The sequence below is a fragment of the Curcuma longa genome, chromosome 5 (assembly GCF_044706935.1).
Source record: "Curcuma longa cultivar G26 ecotype Majalengka, Jawa Barat chromosome 5, ITB_CL_G26_1.1, whole genome shotgun sequence".
Lineage (NCBI taxonomy): Eukaryota > Viridiplantae > Streptophyta > Magnoliopsida > Zingiberales > Zingiberaceae > Curcuma > Curcuma longa.
Genome location: NC_133865.1, coordinates 8,121,487 through 8,145,398, shown reverse-complemented (window position 1 = coordinate 8,145,398; position 23,912 = coordinate 8,121,487). Strand labels below are relative to the sequence as shown.

Genomic DNA, 23,912 nt, shown 5'->3' with positions numbered 1-23,912 from the left:
TCTTCTTCTTCTAGGAAGGGGGGATGACGGCTCTGGAGGCTCCGATCTCTTCTCCCAAGAGGGAGGTCTTCTTCTTCTTCCTCAGCCTCGGCCTCTTCTGGCAGGAGGGAGGGCTGCTACCTTTTGGGTCTTCGTTCTCTTCTTCCAAGAGAGGGCACTTCTTCTTCTCGACGGGCTATGCATTTCAGGTGCTGACCTCTTCTTCGGAGAGGAAGCTCTTCTTCTTCTCCCTTTTGGAGGGCTAGTTTGATTTTCTAAACTCTTCTTCTTCTTCTACATCTTCATTTTTCCTTCCATGGAATACTGACTTGAGCGTCGGAGGGGCTTGCTGGGACTTCTCGGCATCCAATAATTCGTTTGTTTCTTTGTGATCTTGCAGGCCCTCGTCTCACCGGGGTCCACCAAGGTTGAGGTGGCATTTCCTTGGCTAGTGGGTTGACTGTCGTCGGTTTTTGACCGGAACACCAGGCAATACCCTCCTGCGTCGTGACCAACTGCAGTTTCTCGATTTACCTCCTCACAATGGTCGTAGGGCCGATCGTGTGGGGCCGCTAAGGTGACGGATTCCACTATTTTGCAGAAGAGAAGGGATAATTCAATTAATGGCTAAATATGGAGATGTGCTCTTATAATTGATGTATAGAGAGTAAGGGTAAGGTTCAGTGTGGATCTTGAGATTTATCGCATTATCTTTTTTATATATTTATTTCATTATTTTTGCATTTTCATGTAATTCAATGAGACATTGTCTTATGATAAGAGCTAAAGGATGTGCTTCTTATTAGCCAGCCAATAATGACTACTATTTAATAAAGAAATGTTTTATTGGGTTCCAAACAAAATATTGTATTCTAAAGTGCTATGCAAGAAGGAACTAACTAACTTGGTTCATGGAAGGACACAAAAGAAAAAGAAGTTTATGATCTAAGGTTCATGAAATAAAATCTATATAAATTCACTAACGTGGATGTAAGACTACTCTAGTTTCCCAAGATATTAGGAATGATAAAAGATTATCTATTTAATTTTGGGTTTATTTTTATGAGTTTAGTGTAAGCTAACAATCCAATAATATATCAATGTAAGTGAGTTTGCAATATCATATCATACTAACTAATTGCATGAAATTTTATTGTTAATATTAATTCATATAACGAAAAAAAAGGAGTAAAATAAGAAAAGTTAATACAGATATAAAGTAATTTACCATTACTAAATGAAATATATATATATATATATATATATATATATATATATATATATATATAGAGAAATTCTCTGCCGCGCGACAAATGCCGCGCGACGCCGTGCGCGACAGCCGACCTTCCTCCCTTCATCGTCGCCGTTCGTCGCCGTCCGATCACCGTTGGCCACAATTTTGGACTCGTTGGAAGCGCAACTCGACGGCGCACACATTGGCATCAGATTCCGGCCGGATTGTGGCCGGAATCCGGCCGGAATCCGGCCAGAAACGCGACAGAGACGCTGTTGGCCGATTCCGGCCGAAATCGGCCGGATTCCGGCCGAATCACGGCCGGAGACCGGCCGCGGTCGACGCGCCGGCGCCGGGCGCGTCGACCGCGGCCGGTCTCCGGCCGTGATTCGGCCGGAATCCGGCCGATTTCGACCGGAATCGCCCAACAGACGCTCTGTCGCGTTTCTGGCCGGATTTAGGCCGGATTCCGGCCAAAATCCGGCTGGAATCCGGGCCCGGCCGGAGCGCCGGCGAGTTGGCCTTCCAACGCATCCGGTCCGGTGGCCGTTGGTGGCCGGACGACGGTGAACAGTGGCGGAGAAGCGGCGAACGTCGGAGGAGAAACCGGCGTCGCGGACGGGCGCGCAGGGGTTTGTCGCGCGGCAGAGCAAAATTCTATATATATATATATATATATATATAAATTTATTAAAAATAGAAAATACTTTTGTGTTCTATTAACAGCCACCTAAAAGTATCAATATGAGTTGTTCTTATTCTAAGGCAACCACCTGGTCCGGCTATAGGATATGGCACCGTTGGAGTGAAACGGTGTTAAAGTCCTACGGGGCATAGTTGTGTCTTGAGATATAGTTGAGTTAATTATGATAAAACAGAAGACGAAGTCAAAACAATACCCTTCTCTGTCATGAACAATTGTAATTTCTTAATTTATCTCCTGTTACGAGGAGCTGAGATTCCACCTTGCAAAAGAAAGTTCTACGCCCAATTCAACTCAATGAAGATGAATCCAAGGCAACCAAATTCCAACATGTTCTTATCGGTTTTTCCCTCGATCAATCTCTTCCATTTGGCTTCCCAGCACACAATCCTCCATTAATTTACTCCAAATCTCGCCGGCCGTCTTTTTAATGCCATTAATATGCGGAACTGATGATGACAAGAATCACTAGCAATGGCGTCCATGGGCGCCGCCGCCTTCCTCTGCTTCCAAGCTTTGAGCTTGATTTCCACGGCGGCCTCGCTCTCCTTCAACTTCTCCACCTTCGGCCGAGATACGCCGTCCAAGATCGACCTCCAAGGCGACGCCTTTTACCACAACCCCAACATCTCCCTCACCAAGAACCAGCTCGGCGCTCCGATCACCTCCAGCGCAGGCCGCGCCGTTTTCCCTGAGCCGCTCCTCCTCTGGGATGCGGCCACCGGCGAGCTCACCGACTTCGTCACACACTTCTCCTTCGTCATCGACTCCTTCCGCCAGCCCGACTACGGCGACGGCCTCGCCTTCTTCCTCTCGCCCTACCCTTCCTTCATCCCCGACGACTCCTCCGGAGGCCACCTCGGCCTCATCGGGAACGCCAGCAACGTCTTCATCGCCGTCGAGTTCGACACCTACAAGAACGACTGGGACGCAGACGACCACCACGTCGGGATCGACGTCAACTCCGTTCGGTCCTCAGCAGTGACGGCGTGGAACAGCAGCATCAAGGACGGCAGGACGGCCAACGTGTGGGTGAGCTACAACGCCACCACCCGCAACTTGGCAGTCTTCTTGACGTACAAAGACAACCCGGTGTTCAGCGGAAACTCCACCGTCTCCTACGCGGTAGACCTCCGGGAGGTGCTTCCGGAGACCGTCGCCGTTGGTTTCTCGGCATCCACCGGCCTGTCGACGGAGATTCACAACCTCCTCTCCTGGTCCTTCACCTCTACTCTCCAGCCAAGAAAGAAGAAGAGGAATCCTCTGTTTCCTCTGGTTCTCCTCCTTCTTGGCTCGGTTGCCGGATTGATTTCCGTTCTAGGGCTGGCAATTTGGTTATGCAAGAACAAGTTTTGTAAGAAGATAAAGGAAGAAAAGGAAGAGGATCGAATCGACAAAGAGTTGGAGGGAGAGAGAGGCCCCAAGAGGTTTTCTTCCCGGGAGCTAGCCGCCGCCACGAGGGAATTCTCCGACGAGGTGAAGCTGGGGGAGGGGGGATTCGGGTCGGTGTACAGAGGAGTCTTGGAGGAGTCCAAGAAGGAGGTGGCGATCAAGAGAGTGGCGAGAGGTTCGAAGCAGGGGAGGAAGGAGTACATGACGGAGGTGAAGATCATAAGCCGGTTGCGCCACCGGAACCTGGTACAGCTCGTCGGGTGGTGCCACGAGAACGGCGAGTTCCTGCTGGTGTACGAGTTCGTCCCCAACGGCAGCCTCGATAGCCACCTCCACGGCGAGAAGGTGCTCGACTGGCCGGCGAGGCGAAAGGTAGTCATTGGGACGTTGTGATCCAATAGTTCGTATAATTTCGTTCAACATTATTGAAATTTTCCGACAGGTGACGCAGGGGCTGGCGGCGGCGCTGGTGTACCTCCACGAGGAGTGGGAGCAGTGCGTGGTGCACCGCGACGTGAAGCCGAGCAACGTGATGCTGGACTCCGCCTTCAACGCCAAGCTGGGAGATTTCGGCCTCGCGAGGCTCGTCGACCACGACAGGGGATCGCAGACGACGGCGGCGGCTGGGACGATGGGGTACCTGGCGCCGGAATGCGTTGCTGCAGGGAAAGCCGGCAGGGAGTCCGATGTGTACAGCTTCGGGGTCGTGGCGCTGGAGATCGCCTGCGGGAGGCGACCAGTCGAGAGTGACGTCAGGCTGGTGGAGTGGGTGTGGGGGCTCTACGGCCGGAGAAGGGTTCTGGAGGCCGCCGACGGGAGGCTCCGGGGTAAGTTCGACGGGGATGAGATGGAGAGGATGATGGTGGTGGGCCTCTGGTGCGCGCACCCGGATTACGCGATGCGACCGTCTATGAAGCAGGCAATCAGCGTGCTGAATTCCGACGGCGGGCCGTTGCCGGACCTGCCGCCGGCGATGCCGGTGCCGATGTTCTACGCGCCGCCGATGGAGATGTGCAGGTTTTCGTACACGTCGTCGGTGGCGACGACGACGACGACGACGACGACTTCAACGGTCACTGGATATGCTACCAACACTTCGCCAGGTTCTTCTTCCTCGTCGACGGCGAACTTGCCGAAACAAGCAAACAGTTGATTTGTTCTTCCTTCTTTTCTCTGTGATTAATCTCTTTTGACTCGTTCCTTATTTAGTAAACAATTCAGTGGAGAAGTGCATTATGGAATTAGGATTATAATTTAAAATATATTGATTTTATTTCTCTAATTTTAATTTTATTTAATACCCTTTCTCACACTATTTTTTATTATTATCACCAATTTTAAAAAAAAATCGTTTATACCTTTTTATTTCACAACACCACTTCAAACAAAATGTATTGGTAGACTGAAAATAAAATATTATTTATAATTTATATTAATTATAATATAATATTGATAATATTGATAAAATATTTATATTATAATAATTATGTAATTATTATATTAAAATATTATTAATATTGATAAAAGATAATATATTATTATAATATAATATTAATTAATGTTATTAAGATTGAAATAACTATATTATAATAATTATACACACTAAGTACTAAAATATAATATTATTGGTATTGATTAAAATATTTAAAATATCATAACCGTTAAAATTATATAATAATTAATAATTAGTAACTATTATAATGTAAAGATAATTTTGAAAAAAATATACTAACGTAGATAAGACGCTGTTACAATAATAAATGAGAGAAACGTGTTATTCTAATAAAAAGAAAGAATGTTTTTTAAATTGTTTTATTAAACTATCAAATAAATGGACGGTGCACCATTTTTTTCATTTTTAAATTAATTAATTAATTAGTATATTATTTTCTCTTTATTATTTCCAGTGAAATTTTGCCAAGTGTACGGATCTCACGGGTGCACGGTAGATTCCTGGGGCTTACAGGATTCTCATGACGTGGCAAAAAGTAAGTGGTGGGTGGGTGACACAACCCAGCGAAATTCATAGATATTTTTCGTTTCCGTTGCGTGTTACTTTATTTTGACTTTAAAGCTGTCGCAGAAAATGCTAAATTGCATATGACGCTGTCTGATTTTTTACAAATAATTTTAAAATATATTTAATTACATTTTCAAAATGCATCAAAATTATTTATTTTAGCTCCTCAAGGCATGGTGTTTTTTTTTAATTAAAAAACTCTAACATGTGATGGTAAAAAATAACATACTTTTCTTAAGTTCAAAATCTACTCAATGCACTTAAAATTTTTAGATTTACTTTGGGATTAGTTAAGTTGGATTTATAATATAAAAAGAATATATTTCTTTTAAAATTAATTTTATTTTTTGCTTCCTTCTAAAAAAATCATGTGTCAAGAATATATTTCTTTTAAAAATTAATATTTCACTATAAAATGTTAAAAATTTATTAATTTGGATTAGATTATTACATATTCTAGAAAAAAAGATAAATTGTATGGTCAAATTGAATTTCGTTAGTTTATTTATTCACTTTAACTATAAAAATTTAAAAAAAAATTAATAGTTGTTGTGAACAAAGGTGGGTAGATCACTTAATTAGGATATCTTTAATTGATTGTAATCCAAAATATTTAAAATTAAATGAAAGAACAAAATTAACTATTTCCGGTCCGCCAATCTGTCACCATCAATTATTTGCCTTTCACGGCTATGTTTATTAGAGGGGATAGACATGAGAGGAGGAAGCTAAGAAATGGGAAGGGGACGGAGAGATCCCATGACCATATGTGAGGAAGCTAAGGAAGGAGACTCAACTAATGCTAAAATGAACGTGAATAACTTTGCTAAAATGAACGTGAATAACGTTGATTTTTTCTTCTAATTATTTAATATTTTATTAAACATTAATTTTTGAATTTTGAGGTAATCATATAATTAGTAGTCAAAACTTACACTATCTTCTTCCTCCCCCTCTCCGAATCGCTTCCTTCCAAGTAAACATCACTTCTATTCAACTGCTTTATGAATTATTTAATTAAATATATTTAATTAATTGTCATAAATGAATAAAATATTTATTATCTTCTATAAGACTCTTTGTGCTAGTTTTGTATAACAAGGCCTTTACCATCAACAAGAAGGCATCTTTGCTTTCTCCTCTTCTCTTTCCACTCATGGCTTCCGCCGTTGCCTTAGCCGTCCTCCTCTTGGCCTCTGGCCTCGCGGCCAGCTTCGCCGTCCCCGATCTGGACGTCCTCACCCTCGCCGAGCAAGATCGGGCCGTGCCGGGCCGCAGCGAGGAGGAGGTGAGAGTGCTCTACCTGGAGTGGAGGGCTAAGCATCGCCCCATCCAGAACGCCCTCGATCTGGATGCCGACCGCTTCGAGGTCTTCAAGGACAACCTCAGGTTCGTGGACAAGCACAACGCGGCGGCCGACCTCGGGGAGCACTCCTTTCGGCTCGCGATGAACCGGTTCGGCGACCTCACCAACGAGGAGTACCGAGCCAGGTATCTCGGGAACTTCTCCCGGCGGAGGAGGCCTGGCGGGGAAAACAACGGTCGGTATCAGCTGAGAGAAGGGGACTCTCTGCCCGATTCCATCGACTGGAGAGACAAGGGCGCCGTTGTCGCCGTTAAGGATCAGGGCAGCTGCGGTGAGCGATTTCTTCCTTCGTTGACTTCAGTTATTTTATTTTTTTAATCTTAGAAGTTAAGTAATACTGATTTTTATTGTGTAATCAGTGATGATAAAGTTAGATCTCTTGCTTTTGTTTGATTAAAACTTTTTCCAGATCGCTTTTTCTTCTGCTCTCGTCTGACTTTTGACAAAAGGGGGTGCTGTTTAGAGTTATTGGCTTGGGGATCTGCTTCTATACTCTTTTTTGCATCTATTTTGTAGGAGTCTTGCTGGATCTAGAAATCTATCTACTGCTAGTGTCAAAGTCTGATCATCACCACCCATGATTTTTTTCTTGAGATCCAATCATATTATTGTGATTCGTATTCCCAATTGTAAACCTTTTTACTTACTACTAGTACCGTAAAGAAATCAGTAGATCTCTACTTGAAAATTTTGCTTTGAGATGAAATCATAAGTTCGTGATCAATTACTAACAAGTTATGGCAAGCTAAACTGATAATGACGACAAAGCAAGGTATATTGTTTCAATGAATTCAACAAGTATGCTGATTATGGCTTTGTTGGTGGTTACAGGTAGCTGCTGGGCATTCTCAACAATTGCTGCCGTGGAAGGCATCAACCAAATCGTCACGGGTGACCTGATTTCACTATCAGAGCAGGAATTGGTGGACTGCGATACCTCCTACAACCAGGGCTGCAATGGTGGACTCATGGATTATGCGTTTGAGTTCATCATAAAAAATGGCGGCATTGACAGTGATGAGGATTACCCGTACAAGGGTGTAGATTCAATTTGTGACACTTACAGGGTGATCTATGGACTGAACATTGATGCCATTTTAAAGTCTTTAGATAGTGAATGTCCTTATAACCTTGGTGCCTGCCTTTCTCATGCAGAAAAATGCTCATGTTGTGACAATTGACTCTTATGAAGATGTTCCTGAAAATGATGAGAAGTCTCTCCAGAAGGCTGTGGCCAATCAACCAGTTAGTGTTGCTATTGAAGCTGGTGGCAGAGTTTTCCAGTTTTATGATTCGGTAAAGATTCATACAGATAATTAAATTTCTGGAGTTATATCCATTTGAATCATGTAGTCAGTATTTTCTTCACAAAACTTTTGTCATCATACGTGGTGAGTATTTCAACATATTGTTTAATTAAGAAATATATTTAAACGGGAACCTTTAGGTGGCCTATGATGTGTTTATTTTTGTCCTTTCTTTACATGCAGTAGAAAATTATATTCAATTTGGTGATAATACTTTGGTGGGTCATCATAACATTGATGTGTTTTCTTCCACATTCTTCAGTTTCTTGTCGTTGCTAAAGATAATAATATCAGTTTAATAAGCTGCGAAGGTTATTACCCTATACAAATAGTTACTTATGAGCAATAATATTGTATGTGCTGCAAATATTTAGGTGCCAGTAGATGCAGATGCCATAACATAAAATATGTTGCTCTTCCTGAATGCCTTCATGATACATCCAATTGTATGACTTGATATTATAATTCAGTTATTGCACAAAAAAAAAAGGATTTAGATCCATCCTCGTAGAATAGATAGTGTTTATGTTGGATGCCCATATATTGGCTATATTAGTTGATAAGATCCCCATATATAGTGACTCTAATCAAGCTTGAGTCGATCTCCCTTTCTACTGATTCCTTTCCTGTTAAAAAGTACAATGATTTCATGCTCTTCATTTGTTTCACAGGGAATATTCACTGGATATTGTGGAACATCACTAGATCACGGTGTGACTGCAGTAGGTTATGGCACTGAGAACGGCAAGGACTACTGGATTGTAAAGAACTCATGGGGTGAGAATTGGGGAGAGTCTGGGTACATTCGAATGGAACGGAACATCGAGTCCGCTACCGGCAAATGTGGCATCGCAATTGAAGCTTCGTACCCAATAAAGGAAGGCGCCAATCCGCCCAACCCCGGCCCGTCTCCGCCTTCCCCTGTAAAACCTCCCAGTGTTTGCGACAACTACTACACCTGCCCGCAGAGCACCACATGCTGCTGCGTCTACGAGTATGGCAAATACTGCTTCGCTTGGGGATGTTGCCCGCTCGAGGATGCTACCTGCTGCGAGGATCACTACAGCTGCTGTCCTCACGACTACCCAATCTGCAGCATCAGTGACGGAACTTGCCTAATGGTATATCATGATCTCTGATGCACATTACATTACAGTGCTAAAGTGGTAGTTCTTTCGTCTGACTTATCTTTTTGATCTGATTGGCAGAGCAAGAACAGTCCTCTCCGGGTGAAGGCTTCCAAGCGTAGTGCAGCCGTTCCCTACTGGGCTTCCACTGGTTCAGAGGTTCTGAAGAGCAGTGCATGAGACTTGAGATGTTTGGCAGTGCACTGTGATATTTATCGACCATTAAGAAGACCTTGTATATGTATATTCTATATGCTCCAAGATCATGGACTAATTAGATCTTGGATTTTACTAGACTATGATTCACCTCCATTGCGTTGTAACTTATTTGTAATCAAATGGAGATTTGGCTTTGCTATATTATGATAGTTGCTTCACCTTATGTGCAACCATTGTTCTCCTCGGTGATCAAACCCTTTGTAGATGAGGTTACAAGGGCGGAGCTCGCTCCAACACTACGGGCTTGGCCTTGGGGTTGGTTCGGAGGAGGTGCCAGACCCTCGGCCGGTCGACTGCAGAACAAGGCTGAGACAGAGAGCTGCCGCCGCTTCTCTTTCAGAGTGCCCAGCCCCCTCGATCTACTGGCGTCGCCGTCACGAGACCACAGCTGTTGTCCGAGGAGTTGGGGTAAGTTTTCAGAAAGTATTCTCAGTTGATTTCTTTTAAAAAATAATTTTATTTTTTGTTTCCTTCTAAAAATATCATGTGTTAAGGTTCATCTTTTATGCGGTAATGCTAAAATGAACGTGGATAACTTTCCATTAGTTAACACGTTGATCTTGGCTTCTAAGTATTTGATATTATATTGAGAAATAATGTTTGAATTTTGAGGTAATCATATTCTTAACTAGTATTCATGGGTAATCATCTTCTTCCTTTTCCCCTCGAAATAAAAAGGTAAAAATTAAGAAAGCATCTTATCATCAAAAGACGTCCTTTTAAAAAAAAAAAAAATTAAATGAGTGCCCTTCTCATAATTTTATCTTAAAAATATCCTTCATCTAATGTTATTATAAAAGTTATCCGGTAACTTCAACAATATGCAACAGTTACGGGATAACTCTTACAACATATAGAAACTATCGGATAGCTGTTATAATATGTAGAAACTATTTAGTAGTTATTTTAAAATGTTCACAATGAGTTTAGAATTTAGGATCTATATCGTGTAGAAACTACTCGATAACTACTATAATGTGTAGAACATATTCAGTAGCTGTTATAATGTGTTTAAAGTGAGTTTATATTTACGACTTAGAGTTTATATTGTGTAGAAGATACATGTTAAGGGTTTAAGGTTGTAATAGCTAAATATAGCTTTTATAACTGTTTTAAAGTTATTTTGATGAAGTTTAATAATTTTAACTAAATTGATAAATGATATTTTGATATAATAGTGTTTAAAGATCCTAAACTTATATTAAATAAGTTGTAACAGTTACTAGTAACTTCTAATTTCTAGCAACTATCGAATAACTTTTACACATTATAATAGTTATTGGATAATTTTTACACAAATAAAACTTAAATTTTAAATTTATTATAAATACTTTATAGCTGCTATTGGATAACTTTTACACATTGTAATAGCTACCGAATACTTTTATACATTATATTAATTATCGAATAATTTTTACACATTATAAATTATAAATTATAAATTTAATATAAATATTTTATAATAGCTACTAGATAACTTTTAAATTTGTAACTATTTAATAACTTTTATATATTATAAAATTACTCGATAATTATTACGCGGCATAGAAATTACTAAATAACTAGCTTCTACAGTCAAACTGTGCATCTATTTGACTGTTTTTTGAAAAATAAACGGACCAGACGCCCATTTGATTTTTGTGTCAAAATAAATCCTGCCTTCCAAATTCATCACGTTCCTATTCAACTTTTTTTTTTATTATTTAATTAACTCTCATAAATGTATAAATATTCATTATCTTCTTACTTCGCGCGCTGATGATATTCTAAAGGATAGATTCAAATTTAGTTCATTTTCTTATCGGACGGAACCACTTTCCTTCCGTCGCCTCTTCACCTCTTGCATCTGGACGACGGCGGATCGCAAATCGGCCGAGGCCTTGCCCGTCTTCCATGGCGGCGTCGCTGCGTATTGTCAGGGCTCGCCTTTTCTTTTTTTTTCTTCTTCCCTTCCCTTCCCTTCCCTAATCCCTAGGGATGCACATGCTCGTTTTGTATAAAAAAGCCTTTTCCATCAACAACAAGGCATCTCCGCTTTCTCCTCTTCTCTTTCCACTCATGGCTTCCGCCGTTGCCTTCGCCCTCCTCCTCTTAGCCTCTGGCCTCGCGGCCGGCTTCGCCGTCGCCGATCTGGACGTCCTCACCCTCGCCGAGCAAGATCGGGCCGTGCCGGGCCGCAGCGAGGAGGAGGTGAGACTGCTCTACCTGGAGTGGAGGGCTAAGCATCGCCCCATCCAGAACGCCCTCGATCTGGATGCCGACCGCTTCGAGGTCTTCAAGGACAACCTCAGGTTCGTGGACAAGCACAACGCGGCGGCCGACCTCGGGGAGCACTCCTTTCGGCTCGCGATGAACCGGTTCGGCGACCTCACCAACGAGGAGTACCGAGCCAGGTATCTCGGGAACTTCTCCCGGCGGAGGAGGCCCGCTGGCGGGGAAAACAACGGTCGGTATCAGCTGAGAGAAGGGGACTCTCTGCCCGATTCCATCGACTGGAGATACAAGGGCGCCGTTGCCGCCATTAAGGATCAGGGCGACTGCGGTGAGCGATTTCTTCCTTCGTTGACTTCAATTATTTTTTTTAATCTTAGAAGTTAAGTAATACTGATTGTTATTGTGTAATCAGTGATAATAAAGTTAGATCTCTTGCTTTTGTTTGATTAAAACTTTTTCCAGATCGTTTTTTCTTCTCCTATTGTCTGACTTTTGACAAAAGGGGGTGCTGTTTAGAGTTATTGGCTCGGGGATCTGCTTCTATACTCTTTTTTGCCTCTATTTGGTAGGAGTCTTGCTGGATCTAGAAATCTATCTACTGCTAGTGTCATAGTCTGATCATCACCACCCATGATTTTTTTTCTTGAGATCCAATCATATTATTGTGATTCGTTTTCCCAATTGTAAACCTTTTTACTTCCTACTAGCACCGTAAAGAAATAAGTAGATCTCTACTTGAAAAGTTTCCTTTGAGATGAAATCATAAGTTCGTGATCAATTACTAACAAGTTATGGCAAGCTAAACTGATAATGACGACAAAGCAAGGTATAATGATTTCAACAAGTATGCTGATTATGGCTTTGTTGGTGGTTACAGGTAGCAGCTGGGCATTCTCAACAATTGCTGCCGTGGAAGGCATCAACCAAATCGTCACGGGTGACCTGATTTCGCTATCGGAACAGGAATTGGTGGACTGCGATACCTCCTACCACCAGGGCTGCAATGTTGGACTCATGGATTATGCGTTTGAGTTCATCATAAAAAATGGCGGCATTGACAGTGATGAGGATTACCCGTACACGGGTGTAAATTCAACTTGTGACACTAACAAGGTGATCTATGGACTGAACATTTGCAATTAAAAGATGCCATTTTAAAGTCTTTAGATAGTGAATGTCCTTATAACCTTGGTGCCTGCCTTTCTCATGCAGGAAACTGCTCATGTTGTGTCAATTGACTCTTATGAAGATGTTCCTAAAAATGATGAGAAGTCTCTCCAGAAGGCTGTGGCCAATCAACCAGTTAGTGTTGCTATTGATGCTACTGGCAGCGATTTCCAGTTGTATGCGTCGGTAAAGATTCATACAGATAATTAAATTTCTGGAATTATACCCATTTGAATCATGCAGTCACTATTTTATTCACAAAACTTTTGTTGGCGTTTGTCATCATACATGGTGAGTATTTCAACATATTGTTTAATTAAGGAATATGTTTAAACGGGAACCTTTAGGTGGCCCATGATGTGTTTATTGTCCTTTTTTGACATACAGTAGAAAATTATATTCAATTTGGTGATAATACTTTGGTGGGTCATCATAACATTGATGTGTTTTCTTCCCACATTCTTGATTTTCTTGTCGTTGCTAAAGATAATAATATCAGTTTAATAAGCTGCGAAGGTTACTACCCTATACAAATAGTTTACTTATGAGCATTAATATTGTATGTGCTGCAAATATTTAAGTGCCAGTAGATGCATATGCCATAACATAAAATATGTTGCTCTTCCTGAATGCCTTCATGATACATCCAATTGTATGACTTGATATTATAATTCAGTTCTTGCACAAAAAAAAAAAAAGGATTTAGATCCATCCTCGTAGAATAGATAGTGTTTATGTTGAGCCCATATATTGATAGTGACTCTAATCAAGCTTGAGTCGATCTCCCTTTCTACTGATTCCTTTCCTGTTAAAAAGCACAATGATTTCATGCTCTTCATTTGTTTCACAGGGAGTATTCACTGGAGATTGTGGAACTTCACTAGATCACTCTGCGACTGCAGTAGGTTATGGCACTGAGGACGGCAAGGACTACTGGATTGTGAAGAACTCATGGGGTGACAAATGGGGAATTGAAGGGTACTTTCTACTGGAACGGAACATCGAGTCCGCTACCGGCAGATGTGGTATCGCAATGCAAGCTTCGTACCCAGTAAAGCAGTCGACTCTCATGGTAGTATATCCTGAGCACTTGTAAACTACGCCTGTAACTTTTCTGATGCACATTACAGTGCGAGTAATGATAGGTAGCATGAAAATTGTAGCATGAATTCATGACACACTCAATGCATGGATATGGGTTCCACTGCATGTCAATGGGACCTATTTGCATTGAGTGTATCATGCTACATTCATACTACAATTTTTCATACTATCTATCATTATTCTTACCGTGCTAAAGCAATTCTTTCGTCTAACTTGTCTGCTTGATTTGATTGACAGAGGGAGTCCAGTCCACTGGTTCAGAGGTTCTGAAGAGCAGTGCATGAGAGTGGATCAACGATTAAGAAGACCTTGTACGCTTATATTCTATATGCTCCAAGATCATGGACTAATTAGATCTTGGATTTAACTAGGCTATAAATAAATCGCCTCCATTTCCTCGTAACTTATTTGCAATGAACTGAAGATTTGGCTATATTATGAACTGTTTCTTTTTTAGGAAAAAAAAGGGCAAGTTAAATTCGGGCGGGTCACCAGTAATCGTTACAAGAACAGGATCCGTTTTTGAACTCATGGAACCTGATGCGATCTCTCACCACGATGACCACTCCGTAAACCTTGGAGACGAGCTTGATCATGGCGTGGCAGTCCCCGCACATCCTCAAGTTCTTCATCACCCGGATCGGCTCGCCGGCCTCCGCCTCCAGCAGCCCCAATGCGATCGCCAGCCGCTCGCTGTGCAACCTTAATGCCGCCGCCCTCGCCGCCGCCCCCTCCGCCACCGTCGCCGCCTGCGCTGCGTCCGGGGCGTAACCCGCCGCCATTAGCCTCCCCTCCACCTCTCGGAGCTTATTGTAGATCTCTGCTGCCCGCGGGTGGGACGTGTCGCCGGCGACGAACTGATGCGTCGCCCCGCCGCTCGTTTCGATCGCGCTGCAGCCCGGATCCTTCCTAGCCAGCATACGGCGGACGGCGCCCACGTCGTTCCAACGGTTGGCCGAGGCGTAGACTCGGGAGAGCAGCACGTAGATGCCACTGGCGTCGTCGTCGGTGGATTCGAGGGCTTTCCGGGCCACCGACTCGCTGATCTGCACGCCGGCGTTTCGCTTGCTGCAGGCGTCGAGGAGACTCCGCCAGATCACGGCGTCGGGCTTGCAGGGCATGGCGGCGACGAGGTCGAGGGCCTCGCCGATGCGGCCGGCGCGGGCGAGGAGGTCCACCAAGCAGCCGTAGTGCTCGATCCGGGGTGCGATTCCGAACTCCGCCGCCATCAAGTCGAAGTACCTCCGCCCCTGCTTCACCAATCCGCCGTGATTGCACGCGCTCAGAATTCCGACGAAGGTGATCGCATTCGGCCTCAGTTTCTCCTCCGCCATCAATCGATCGAAAACCTCGAAGCACTGGGCGACGCGGCCGTGCGTCGCGAACCCTTGAATCATCGCGTTCCAGGAGGCGAGGTCTCGGGTGGGCATGCTGTCGAACACCTGCTGGGCGAGAGTAATCGATCCGCATTTGGAATACAGATCGATCAACGAGTTGTTAATCAAGACGTCGTCGGCGACGGCGACGGCGAGCTTCCCACCTTGCCTCCTCAACGCTAGTGCGTGAACCCACAGCCCCAAGGAGAGGGAAGCGACGCCGGCGCAGGCGCCGATCAAGCTCTGAAGAGTGTACTGATCAGGGGCGATGTGCTGGCGCTGCATCGCGCTGAAGAGGTCGAGGGCGGCGTCGTGGTCGCCGTTGGCGACGTAGCCGTCGATGGCGACGTTCCAGGAGACTCGGGAGCGGCGGGGCATGGCGTCGAAGAGGTGGCGGGCGAGGGGCATGCGGCCGCAGGAGGCGTAGAAGTGGATGAGGCTGTTGATGGCGTAGAGGTCGGAGGCGAAGCCTAGCTTGAGTAGGTGGGCGTGAATCTGGGAGCCCTCAGGGAAGGCGGAGAGGAAGGCGCAGGCAGTGAGGACGGCGGGGAATGTGTAGTTGTCGGGGAGGGCGGAGAGGAGCATCCGGCGGTAGAGCGCGAGGGCGAGGGGCTTGCGGTCCGGGGAGCGAGCGCAGGTGCGGATTATGGCGTTCCATGAGGATGAGGTGGCGGCGGCGCCGACATCAGCAGTAGGAGGGCGGTGGTCGGGGACAGCGGGCGGCGGAGGGAGCGCGGAGAAGAGAGCGGCGGAGGACATGGTCGGCGACGTCGGAGTGGCGACATAACGAGAAAGAAATTGAGGTTTTTGGATTTGGATTGTGTGGACGACAAGAGGCACGAACAATGTTTGGGAAGATAAAATCCAGCCGTGTTAATCTTCGTATCTTTAACTTAATTTATTAATAAATTTATCTGAATCTATAAACATATTTATTTGATTAGTCATATGTTATCTATTGATAAACAAATCAAGTATCAAAATTTTTAATGAAGAAATTGTCCATCTATAATCTTAGGTAAAATGATTTTTAATATTTTAATAAAGTTAGTAAAAAGCATATAATGATAGGACAAGTATTTCTTAATTTGGTTATTTATATATATGATTCACTACTGCACTTGTATTTGATTTCTAGATAGAACATAGATGAGGAATAGTTTTGTATCGAATAAAATATTTCTCATTATATTTCGTAAGTAGGCAATTATTCAAGACTTTATCTCAGAATTATAAGTATTTATTTTGTATGGCCTTTATAAGGAGTAAATAAGGTATTTTTGTAATCAAATACATCATCAATGCTATCTAAAAATAATCCTATTGTTTTGCTGGATATAAGGTATTTTATTTTATTTTATTTTTCTAAATAACTATCTTCGAAATAATCTAAAGAATAAATAAATAAACGAAGTTGTTTGGAATTTCCATTTTAGCAAGCTTATGTATGGAAAAATAACATGCTATACAAGAAAAATCGACTGAAAAATCGTTAAGGTTACAATACTCTTCTAGATTTGAGGTAGGAGTAAACAATGAAAAATGCAGCCACTGCTCCAATTATTATCCCAGACGTCGTCAGCCAAAATGCACACTGTTCCAAGTTATCAGTGGGGCAATGAAAATGTGTTCAATATCCAAATATTTCTGTGCCATCCGAATGCAATCGATCGACAAAGAAAAGGGTAAATGAAACGAATTTTCAGGATTAGGCAGAGAATCATACCAGTTTCTCCTCAAGGTAGGACTTCAAGTTCATGCCAAATATTCCTGCAAATGCGCCAAACAATGAGAACATAGAAAGCTTCCACAATTACAATATGCTATCAAAAATCTTCCATCTACAATATGTTGATACAAAATTCATCCATAGGAACTCTAACGGTTTATTTATTTTCATGAATAAGAAAAATGATCAATGTGTTATCTCATGATCAAAAAACGTGGAATGCAGTTGAACATGCTATATAACTTGCCTGCCACTAAAGCACCGACCGATACACAGAATGTTCCAACCTGGAGAAGCAGCTCCAGTCTACTAACTTCGAGTCGACGGGAACTGAGTTAATAAAAGCAACAAATAGATTAATAAAAATCAACAGTGATTTTTGATAGAAAAAAAAATCATTTTTGTTGAAAGTTTTCCATTTTGGCTTACGATGATAAAACTGGAATTGATATGCATCTCTATCAAATTACTACAAGTGACGCGGAGGGGAAGTAGAAATACAAGCAACATAAAAATGTATACAAACAATTTATGTTTCATATACAATTTCGCAAGTCTTTTCACAAATAAATCTAGCCTTTGTAAAGCATGTTCTAAATCTCACGAAAATTTCTAACTTGGTAGAGAAGTCATAAGCAATGTCCTTAAATTGAGCTAAAGCTTCTAAGATCCTTCACTTCTTCATGGAGAATTAATAGTTAAAAGAGTAAATATGCAAGTGGAGATGACATTTTTTTTAATAAAGCAACAAGGGAGCAAGAAAAACTAGCAATACGCCTTAATCTAGTCAAATCGAAAAGATAAAATGGAAAATATAAACCTTAAGTTCACAGAAATGGAATCTTCCATTTCTTTAGCAGAATCAAGAAGTCTCTCTGCTTGCCCATGGCACGATTCACATCTAGAAAAGTGAAACATACACAAATAGTTAGACAAATTAAGTAGTTCTGAAATTATAATACCATGAAAGACCTAAGTATTAATGAGATATTAAAGGAAATTAAAGGGGATCATGCATTCTCTCAATTCTCAAATCCAATTTGCCTTCCAAATCTCTAAAATACTCTACAATTCCTATCGCTTTGTATGGTTGCTTTGTTGACTGTCCTAATAATCCTGTTTCTCTAAACCATTTTGGTGACTCTTCAAGTAATATGATTGCATTCTGAAAGTCGCCATCAGGTTTTTATCTTCTGCTATCGATTCTCTTGTCTGGGCATTCTTTGAATCCATTAATCATTCTCTTTGGAAAACCTTCTTCAACACCAATTAACTATTCTCTTTGGCTAACCATTCTACAGGAACTGTCTTTTCAAGGCTGTTAGTGGTTTTAACTTTCAATTGCCGTAGCATGGAACTGTCTGGTTCCCACTCCCCGATATTGTGAGAGATGCATTACTCTTTAACCCACTATTTTAGCTCAGGGATTGACCTCCACCTTATTTCATTATGCAGAGACCTCTATGCGGAGAATGACTAGCTTCAGTTACAAAATTAATAGGATTTGCAAGGCAATAGTTTAGAGAATTATTAGGACAGTCAACAAAGCAAATTGTCATATTTTTGCACTGGTAACAAAAAATCCATCAAACCCATGATATTTCAAATATACAAAAGATTTTTTCTAAACATAGATTACCTTTGAAGATAATTCTCCAAGAGCATTTCAATCTCTTCTTCTTCTTCTACAAATAAAAAGGTATTCTCAGGACAAGATTATACTATGAAAGTGATGTAACATCCTTTGTTGTGTGGCATGTATAGTACTTTTTGTCAATCGATCAAATGTAGTCCGAGATAACATCCAAACAATTTTTTTTGGGGGAAAACAAGCAAACATATATAATGAGTGAATATAAGTCACAACTCACTTTGATGCGATGCTAGCATCCAAGAGCCAATTCTCTCATCCGATACCCACATGTAAGGTATAATCATCATTAGTTGAATTCTTTGCTATATTTGTGCAATTTGTTGATATTTTTCTTTTAATTCAATTGTTTTTCTAATTACTATAGTTTTATATTCAGAAGTAGAAGAAAATTATAAAATTCAAACTCATTCGAGTTAATTTTTGCATGATTTGAAGCATGGAAACCTACCGAGTTTGTCAACATGGTATGGTATCACAACTAACAATTTTGGTTAGAGATCGAAACTCTAGCATGGAACTGTACTTTAGACCTGGAATGCAATACCCGTCTGCTTGCAGCAGATGCAATACAGACACTGTTAGCATTGTAGTACATTCGTTGATTCATAGCAAACTCTTTGATCTACTATGTCAGCGCATGTTAAGAAATTGGATAAATATTTTTATGCTTTTGTTTGTTGTCATGAACATAAAATTCCAATATTTCCATTCTGGGAGCGTATACCCCCCTATTTCTTCATTTTGTATGACATAAAATGCATGAATGGATATTCACCAACACAGTATTCAGTTTCAGTTTGTGTTTACATACAGCAGCAACTATGAGCTGCCGCTAAGTTGCAATTTCATAGTAAGAGTTATGATAACTTCAAAGCCAAAGGGAGGATATTGACAAATACAAATAAGATAGCATACCTTCAGCAATCTGTTTGTCCCATAGATTGGAGCATTCCTCGTCACCAGTTTGATGCTTGATTGTACTTTTCCATCCCATTATACATATGTGTCGTATCTCATCAGGGTCCTCTAAAAGATCAAGTAGCATCTGCTTTAAAGCGCCTGCCTTCGAGCCAAGCTCAACCTTTCGGGCATAGGACAATGTGATTACATTGTAAAGCAAATGCTTGAGAAACAACAAATAGTGATACCAAGGTTTGTTTACTGAGACGAAGCTGTTCTAGCACATCAGCTGTTAGTTTGTTGGGTAGAACTTGAAGTAATGCCACCACCTGGAGAGATGAGCAAATGCTTATTCTACCCATACAAAATGTAAAAACTGATGCCATTCAGGATAAATACACATGTAGTTTAGCTTTAGGATGTTATCAAATTATAATCCTGGACGCCACACAAGTGAGCAAAAAGTGAAGAGAAACGCCTCAAAAATAAGATGAGAAACAACTTAAATCTTAAACTTCAGAGCCACAGAAATTAAAGTGCACTTTTAATTTTTGGTCTTCCAAATTTAAGGTTGTACTGGTGTAAGCAAAAGAATGAAGAATTACATTCACGAATAAGAAGAGAAGCAACTTAAAGCTTAAATTTCAAAGCCATCATAGCTAAAATGTGTTTTTAGTTTTGGACTACTGCTACTACTACTACCACCACTACTTGTGGTGAGGGAGAATACAGGTTCTCTGAGGAAGTAGTATTTGAATTAAATGAAAATTTGAGGGTTCAAACATTGAACACATTAATGTATGACTCGGCTCCAATTTCAAAAATCATATAGAAATATCAATGAACATACATGAATTCCCTAAACCTAGATCATTCATATCCACTATTACTATCACAAAATCAAATGATTCTTTTTGCTTTAACACTCACATGGGGTTCAACCTCCATAAGTTTCTCCTCCAACCCTTGTATGCGAGAGAGTAATGCAGCTTCAACAACCTGCACAAGAGACTAGATACATTTAGATTAATCCTTTGACCAACTGACTTTTGAGGTTTGAAAATTAGAAGCATCAAATCACAAAGACAGCAAAGAAAAAAAATAGGGTGGAATCTTTGTCTTCGAATACAACACTCCTGGTTTCTCTCTTGTACTGACTTCTCCTTTAACAAACTTCAAATGATTGTCACCAGTAAGAAAACATATTTGTCACCAGTACAAAAACATATGTGACGATTCAACCATAAAATAAGGAGCTTTATCTCCATAAATGTCTACAATAGGCTTTCAAACTAAAGTTACTAAACATATAGCAACATAAAATTAATAAACAAGGAACATAACCACTTAGCTCAAGTATTTTTCTGATAGAAATCTAAATAAAAAAAGGTTTTTGAGAATATTAATGACCTCCAGGGAAAAAGGCATTGCACAGCTGATGTTCATGTTTCTGGGATTTAAGCGAGGCAATAATGACTTTAAAAAGTTCTTTCCACCTTTACTGTATTGTATCCATAAACGAAAATATATGAATTATCAGCAATGATGGGAATAATTCCATGTTATGCAAGCAGAAATTCTAATTAGATATATTTACCGGTTATAGTCGAATATAAGAACACATTCATGCATAGCAATTGCTCGTAAGGTCCCGAGATTCAACAATATGGCCTGTTCCCTTACCTGGAAAACAAAGAAAATATGCTACAATCAACAAGAAGTTAGCAGTGTTGCATATTGTTCATATTTTCTTCATGTCCTGACTAGATACCAAATATGCATTAACTTTGATCACACATAAAATTGGCTAGAAATTCCAAAAAATTAACAGTTATTTCCTCAACAATTAGAGTGAAAATTAAAACACATACACACAGAAAAAAAAAATCACGCGAAGGGACTCAGAGTGAAGTTTAAACATTTACCAGCAAAGAAGGCATTGAGTTCATCAACCACAATGATGGGTCAACACTCCTGATATCTCTTGGCCGAAGACCTAAAGTTGCATGCAGAAAATAACATTGTATGCTTAATCAAGTGTAAATTAAAAAAAAAAGGTAAAATCCTAGAATAGACAGTAGTGGAATTACCAAAAATCACCATAGCATCTATCATAACATGTGATCTTCAGAATTTGCCATTCAAAATAACATGCTGGAGAAGTACTCAACAAATACTTAAACCAAGAGCTTGTAGATTGATATGCTTTTGGAAAAAGGATGCGACAATTTTACAATCAGAGCTCTCGTGAATAAAATTTGTCCTCTCTGAAAATTATGATTGCTCATTGAAAAAGATATTAAGTGAAAGAAGTATGAGAGCTTGTGTCCTAACTCCCAAGTAAATGAAACTTCGAAAGTCCAAATTCTGACTAATCAAAAAATAGTCACGAGTACGAAATTGAAAAGCACCGATGAAGGTAAAAATAATTAGTTCATAAAATGAAACCATTCTCCACTGTAAAAAGCTTCTGGTTATCTATGTGGCAAAGAGGCAAACCAGGAGGAGAAAAGAAATTCAAAAAGTGCAATATCACTTGGTACATACCACTCGACTTCAATAATTGTCTCCGACTAATCTTTTTTGCAGACATTGTTCCATCAGATTTTACTTCTATCACCTGAATCCAGCCAATTTTAAAAGATTAGATATCTCCAGACTCCAATGAAGCATGTGCCTAGCCTTACAACAATAATTGATGCGTTAGTAACAAAGAGCTACAAAATACATGGAACACAATAAAATTATTAAAACGGATATCAGTCTGAGATGTCTCCATGCAGCATGTACATACACTGCAAGAGGAAAAGTCTAAAATGAAGGCCCTGCACAATCACACGATCCATTTGATTTAATCCTTGTGAACAGCCAGGACTATATAAAAGCAGAATCATGTGTCGATTAAAGGGGCCTCCGGGTGTATTTCCACATGAAAGCCCCTCCATGCTAGCTTTATCTTTGCGATTATGCAGGCACAATTTGATTAACTTCAGTGTGAATAAAAGAGGGCGAGGAAACATGTCCACGCAGCTCTAGCTCTATTGTCTTCGATTTTGAGGGATTATCTAACCGCTTAGACACTACATAAGAACCTAAATGACCAAAGAGAATCGCAAAAAAATCTTTCATGAATATAAGTTAACACCAGTCCATAGATATGAAATTCCTTGTTCAAATTTTGGGTTTAGTAATCAAGGTTTCAACAAATTTGTCTACAAGTTAAAATTACAGACAACAAGAGCGGTGTGAGATTAGAACTTGATATTATTTATTTACGTCAATCCATTAAAATTAACGGCGATGTTAACGTACAGCAGTATGGCATCTGGATCAGCAAACGATGCATTTTGAAGCCATATTTACCTCGTAGACGGGCTCTTTGATCCCCAGCGAGATCAACTCCACAGACCCCGAACTCCTCCGAGGCCGCGTAGATCCGTGCCGAGGAGGGCGAACCCCGACGGCATGGCCCGCACCGTTACTGCCGCCGCCACCGTCCGCCAAGTACTCTGACTCGTCCAGTTCCTCCCGCGCGACAGCCCCGGCACCATCGTCATCCGCCCTCGGCGGCGTGAGCTTCTGCCTCAACGGCGAAAGAATAGGGTTAAGGGAAGCGGGGAAGCGAAGCTTCGCCCTCTTGGTTGGGTTCTTCGAATGAAGACACAGCGCAGGACAATGAGGCCTTTGGTGATGCTGAAGCAGATGAGGCAGATTCAAGAAGAGGAGAAAGAGGGAGGAGGAAGAGGCGGCCATTCGAGCGATGGAGGAGGAGCATGTGAAGGAATGATACTTCACCTCATCGACGGAGATCGCCGAATCCGAAAGGAAGGCATCTGATCCGGGAATCGTCGCGATCGATGTCGCCGTCACAGAGGAAGATGAGATGGGAAGCGAAGAATCCACCAACAAGGACGGATCGGAGCGGAGGAGCAACGAGAGCCAGGCAAACCGCGGCCATGGAATCGAAGCTTCAAATTTGCGTGGAGGAGCTCCATCGACAAAACCTGAACCAATCGCGGGGCTCGAACTGGCCAGAACTAGTTAACTCGAGTCAATATAAGTAGGGGAAATTTTCAGAAAAGTAATTTCGATGTCTATAATTTTAGAAAATATATACAAAAAATAAAAGGACCCATTTTTTTTATTGTAAAAAGTAAAATTCGTCACCTCAGTGGTGGATCCACATGATCAATCTTACGAGGAGATAATTGAGAAATTATAGTGACCAAAATGGAGGAGGATATTGTCTCGGGACCCATGTTTATTTTCAAATCATCAAAGAGTGCACCTCACTGTCTATATTTATCCAAATATTCTCTTTTTATATTATTATCCTCGTCTAAATTTTTATTTAATATTTAAAAATATTCACGTTATAATAATTACAAAACACAACATGAATGTTACGTGAACAGATCAAA

General features: G+C 41.3%; 5 protein-coding genes across 5 annotated transcripts; 3 read left to right on the top strand and 2 right to left on the bottom strand.

The window, feature by feature from the left end:
* Positions 1 to 2,390: 2,390 nt before the first annotated feature.
* Positions 2,391 to 4,461, top strand: LOC141829803 (L-type lectin-domain containing receptor kinase IX.1-like). The gene is made up of 2 exons (XM_074717309.1): positions 2,391 to 3,680; positions 3,751 to 4,461. The coding sequence occupies exons 1-2, from the start codon at positions 2,391 to 2,393 to the stop codon at positions 4,459 to 4,461; spliced, it is 2,001 nt and encodes a 666-aa protein (XP_074573410.1).
* A 1,968-nt stretch (positions 4,462 to 6,429) lies between these two features.
* LOC141829422 (oryzain alpha chain-like) lies at positions 6,430 to 9,505 on the top strand. The gene is made up of 5 exons (XM_074716881.1): positions 6,430 to 6,965; positions 7,526 to 7,761; positions 7,850 to 7,990; positions 8,673 to 9,122; positions 9,210 to 9,505. Exons 1-5 carry the CDS (start codon positions 6,485 to 6,487, stop codon positions 9,306 to 9,308), a joined length of 1,407 nt encoding a protein of 468 aa, XP_074572982.1. The 5' UTR covers positions 6,430 to 6,484; the 3' UTR covers positions 9,309 to 9,505.
* A 1,863-nt stretch (positions 9,506 to 11,368) lies between these two features.
* LOC141829802 (oryzain alpha chain-like) lies at positions 11,369 to 13,824 on the top strand. The gene is made up of 4 exons (XM_074717308.1): positions 11,369 to 11,889; positions 12,439 to 12,674; positions 12,774 to 12,914; positions 13,579 to 13,824. The coding sequence occupies exons 1-4, from the start codon at positions 11,406 to 11,408 to the stop codon at positions 13,822 to 13,824; spliced, it is 1,107 nt and encodes a 368-aa protein (XP_074573409.1). The 5' UTR covers positions 11,369 to 11,405.
* A 480-nt stretch (positions 13,825 to 14,304) lies between these two features.
* LOC141829218 (pentatricopeptide repeat-containing protein At1g59720, chloroplastic/mitochondrial) lies at positions 14,305 to 16,043 on the bottom strand. The gene has a single exon (XM_074716635.1). The coding sequence runs from the start codon at positions 15,965 to 15,967 to the stop codon at positions 14,321 to 14,323; it is 1,647 nt and encodes a 548-aa protein (XP_074572736.1). The 5' UTR covers positions 15,968 to 16,043; the 3' UTR covers positions 14,305 to 14,320.
* Positions 16,044 to 16,613: 570 nt separating this feature from the next.
* Positions 16,614 to 23,492, bottom strand: LOC141829427 (magnesium transporter MRS2-A, chloroplastic-like). The gene is made up of 13 exons (XM_074716889.1): positions 22,855 to 23,492; positions 22,039 to 22,111; positions 21,417 to 21,487; positions 21,089 to 21,174; positions 20,902 to 20,992; positions 20,422 to 20,490; positions 19,740 to 19,820; positions 19,507 to 19,672; positions 18,577 to 18,622; positions 17,758 to 17,838; positions 17,185 to 17,267; positions 16,935 to 16,978; positions 16,614 to 16,802 (listed from the first exon to the last, which is right to left on the bottom strand). Exons 1-13 carry the CDS (start codon positions 23,242 to 23,244, stop codon positions 16,707 to 16,709), a joined length of 1,377 nt encoding a protein of 458 aa, XP_074572990.1. The 5' UTR covers positions 23,245 to 23,492; the 3' UTR covers positions 16,614 to 16,706.
* Positions 23,493 to 23,912: the final 420 nt, after the last annotated feature.

Excerpts from the sequence above, each read along its gene's own strand:
- LOC141829803 (XM_074717309.1), top strand. The coding sequence starts at position 2,391 with ATGGCGTCCATGGGCGCCGCCGCCTTCCTCTGCTTCCAAGCTTTGAGC. Across the intron at positions 3,681-3,750 it reads ACTGGCCGGCGAGGCGAAAG|GTGACGCAGGGGCTGGCGGC; the intron begins GTAGTCATTGGG and ends ATTTTCCGACAG.
- LOC141829802 (XM_074717308.1), top strand. The coding sequence starts at position 11,406 with ATGGCTTCCGCCGTTGCCTTCGCCCTCCTCCTCTTAGCCTCTGGCCTC. Across the intron at positions 11,890-12,438 it reads TAAGGATCAGGGCGACTGCG|GTAGCAGCTGGGCATTCTCA; the intron begins GTGAGCGATTTC and ends TGGTGGTTACAG. Across the intron at positions 12,915-13,578 it reads ATTTCCAGTTGTATGCGTCG|GGAGTATTCACTGGAGATTG; the intron begins GTAAAGATTCAT and ends TTTGTTTCACAG.
- LOC141829218 (XM_074716635.1), bottom strand. The coding sequence starts at position 15,967 with ATGTCCTCCGCCGCTCTCTTCTCCGCGCTCCCTCCGCCGCCCGCTGTC.
- LOC141829427 (XM_074716889.1), bottom strand. The coding sequence starts at position 23,244 with ATGGCCGCCTCTTCCTCCTCCCTCTTTCTCCTCTTCTTGAATCTGCCT. Across the intron at positions 21,488-22,038 it reads ACAATTATTGAAGTCGAGTG|GTCTTCGGCCAAGAGATATC; the intron begins GTATGTACCAAG and ends ATGCAACTTTAG. Across the intron at positions 19,673-19,739 it reads GTCTCAGTAAACAAACCTTG|GTTGAGCTTGGCTCGAAGGC; the intron begins GTATCACTATTT and ends TATGCCCGAAAG.
- LOC141829422 (XM_074716881.1), top strand. The coding sequence starts at position 6,485 with ATGGCTTCCGCCGTTGCCTTAGCCGTCCTCCTCTTGGCCTCTGGCCTC. Across the intron at positions 6,966-7,525 it reads TAAGGATCAGGGCAGCTGCG|GTAGCTGCTGGGCATTCTCA; the intron begins GTGAGCGATTTC and ends TGGTGGTTACAG. Across the intron at positions 7,762-7,849 it reads CAATTTGTGACACTTACAGG|AAAAATGCTCATGTTGTGAC; the intron begins GTGATCTATGGA and ends TTTCTCATGCAG.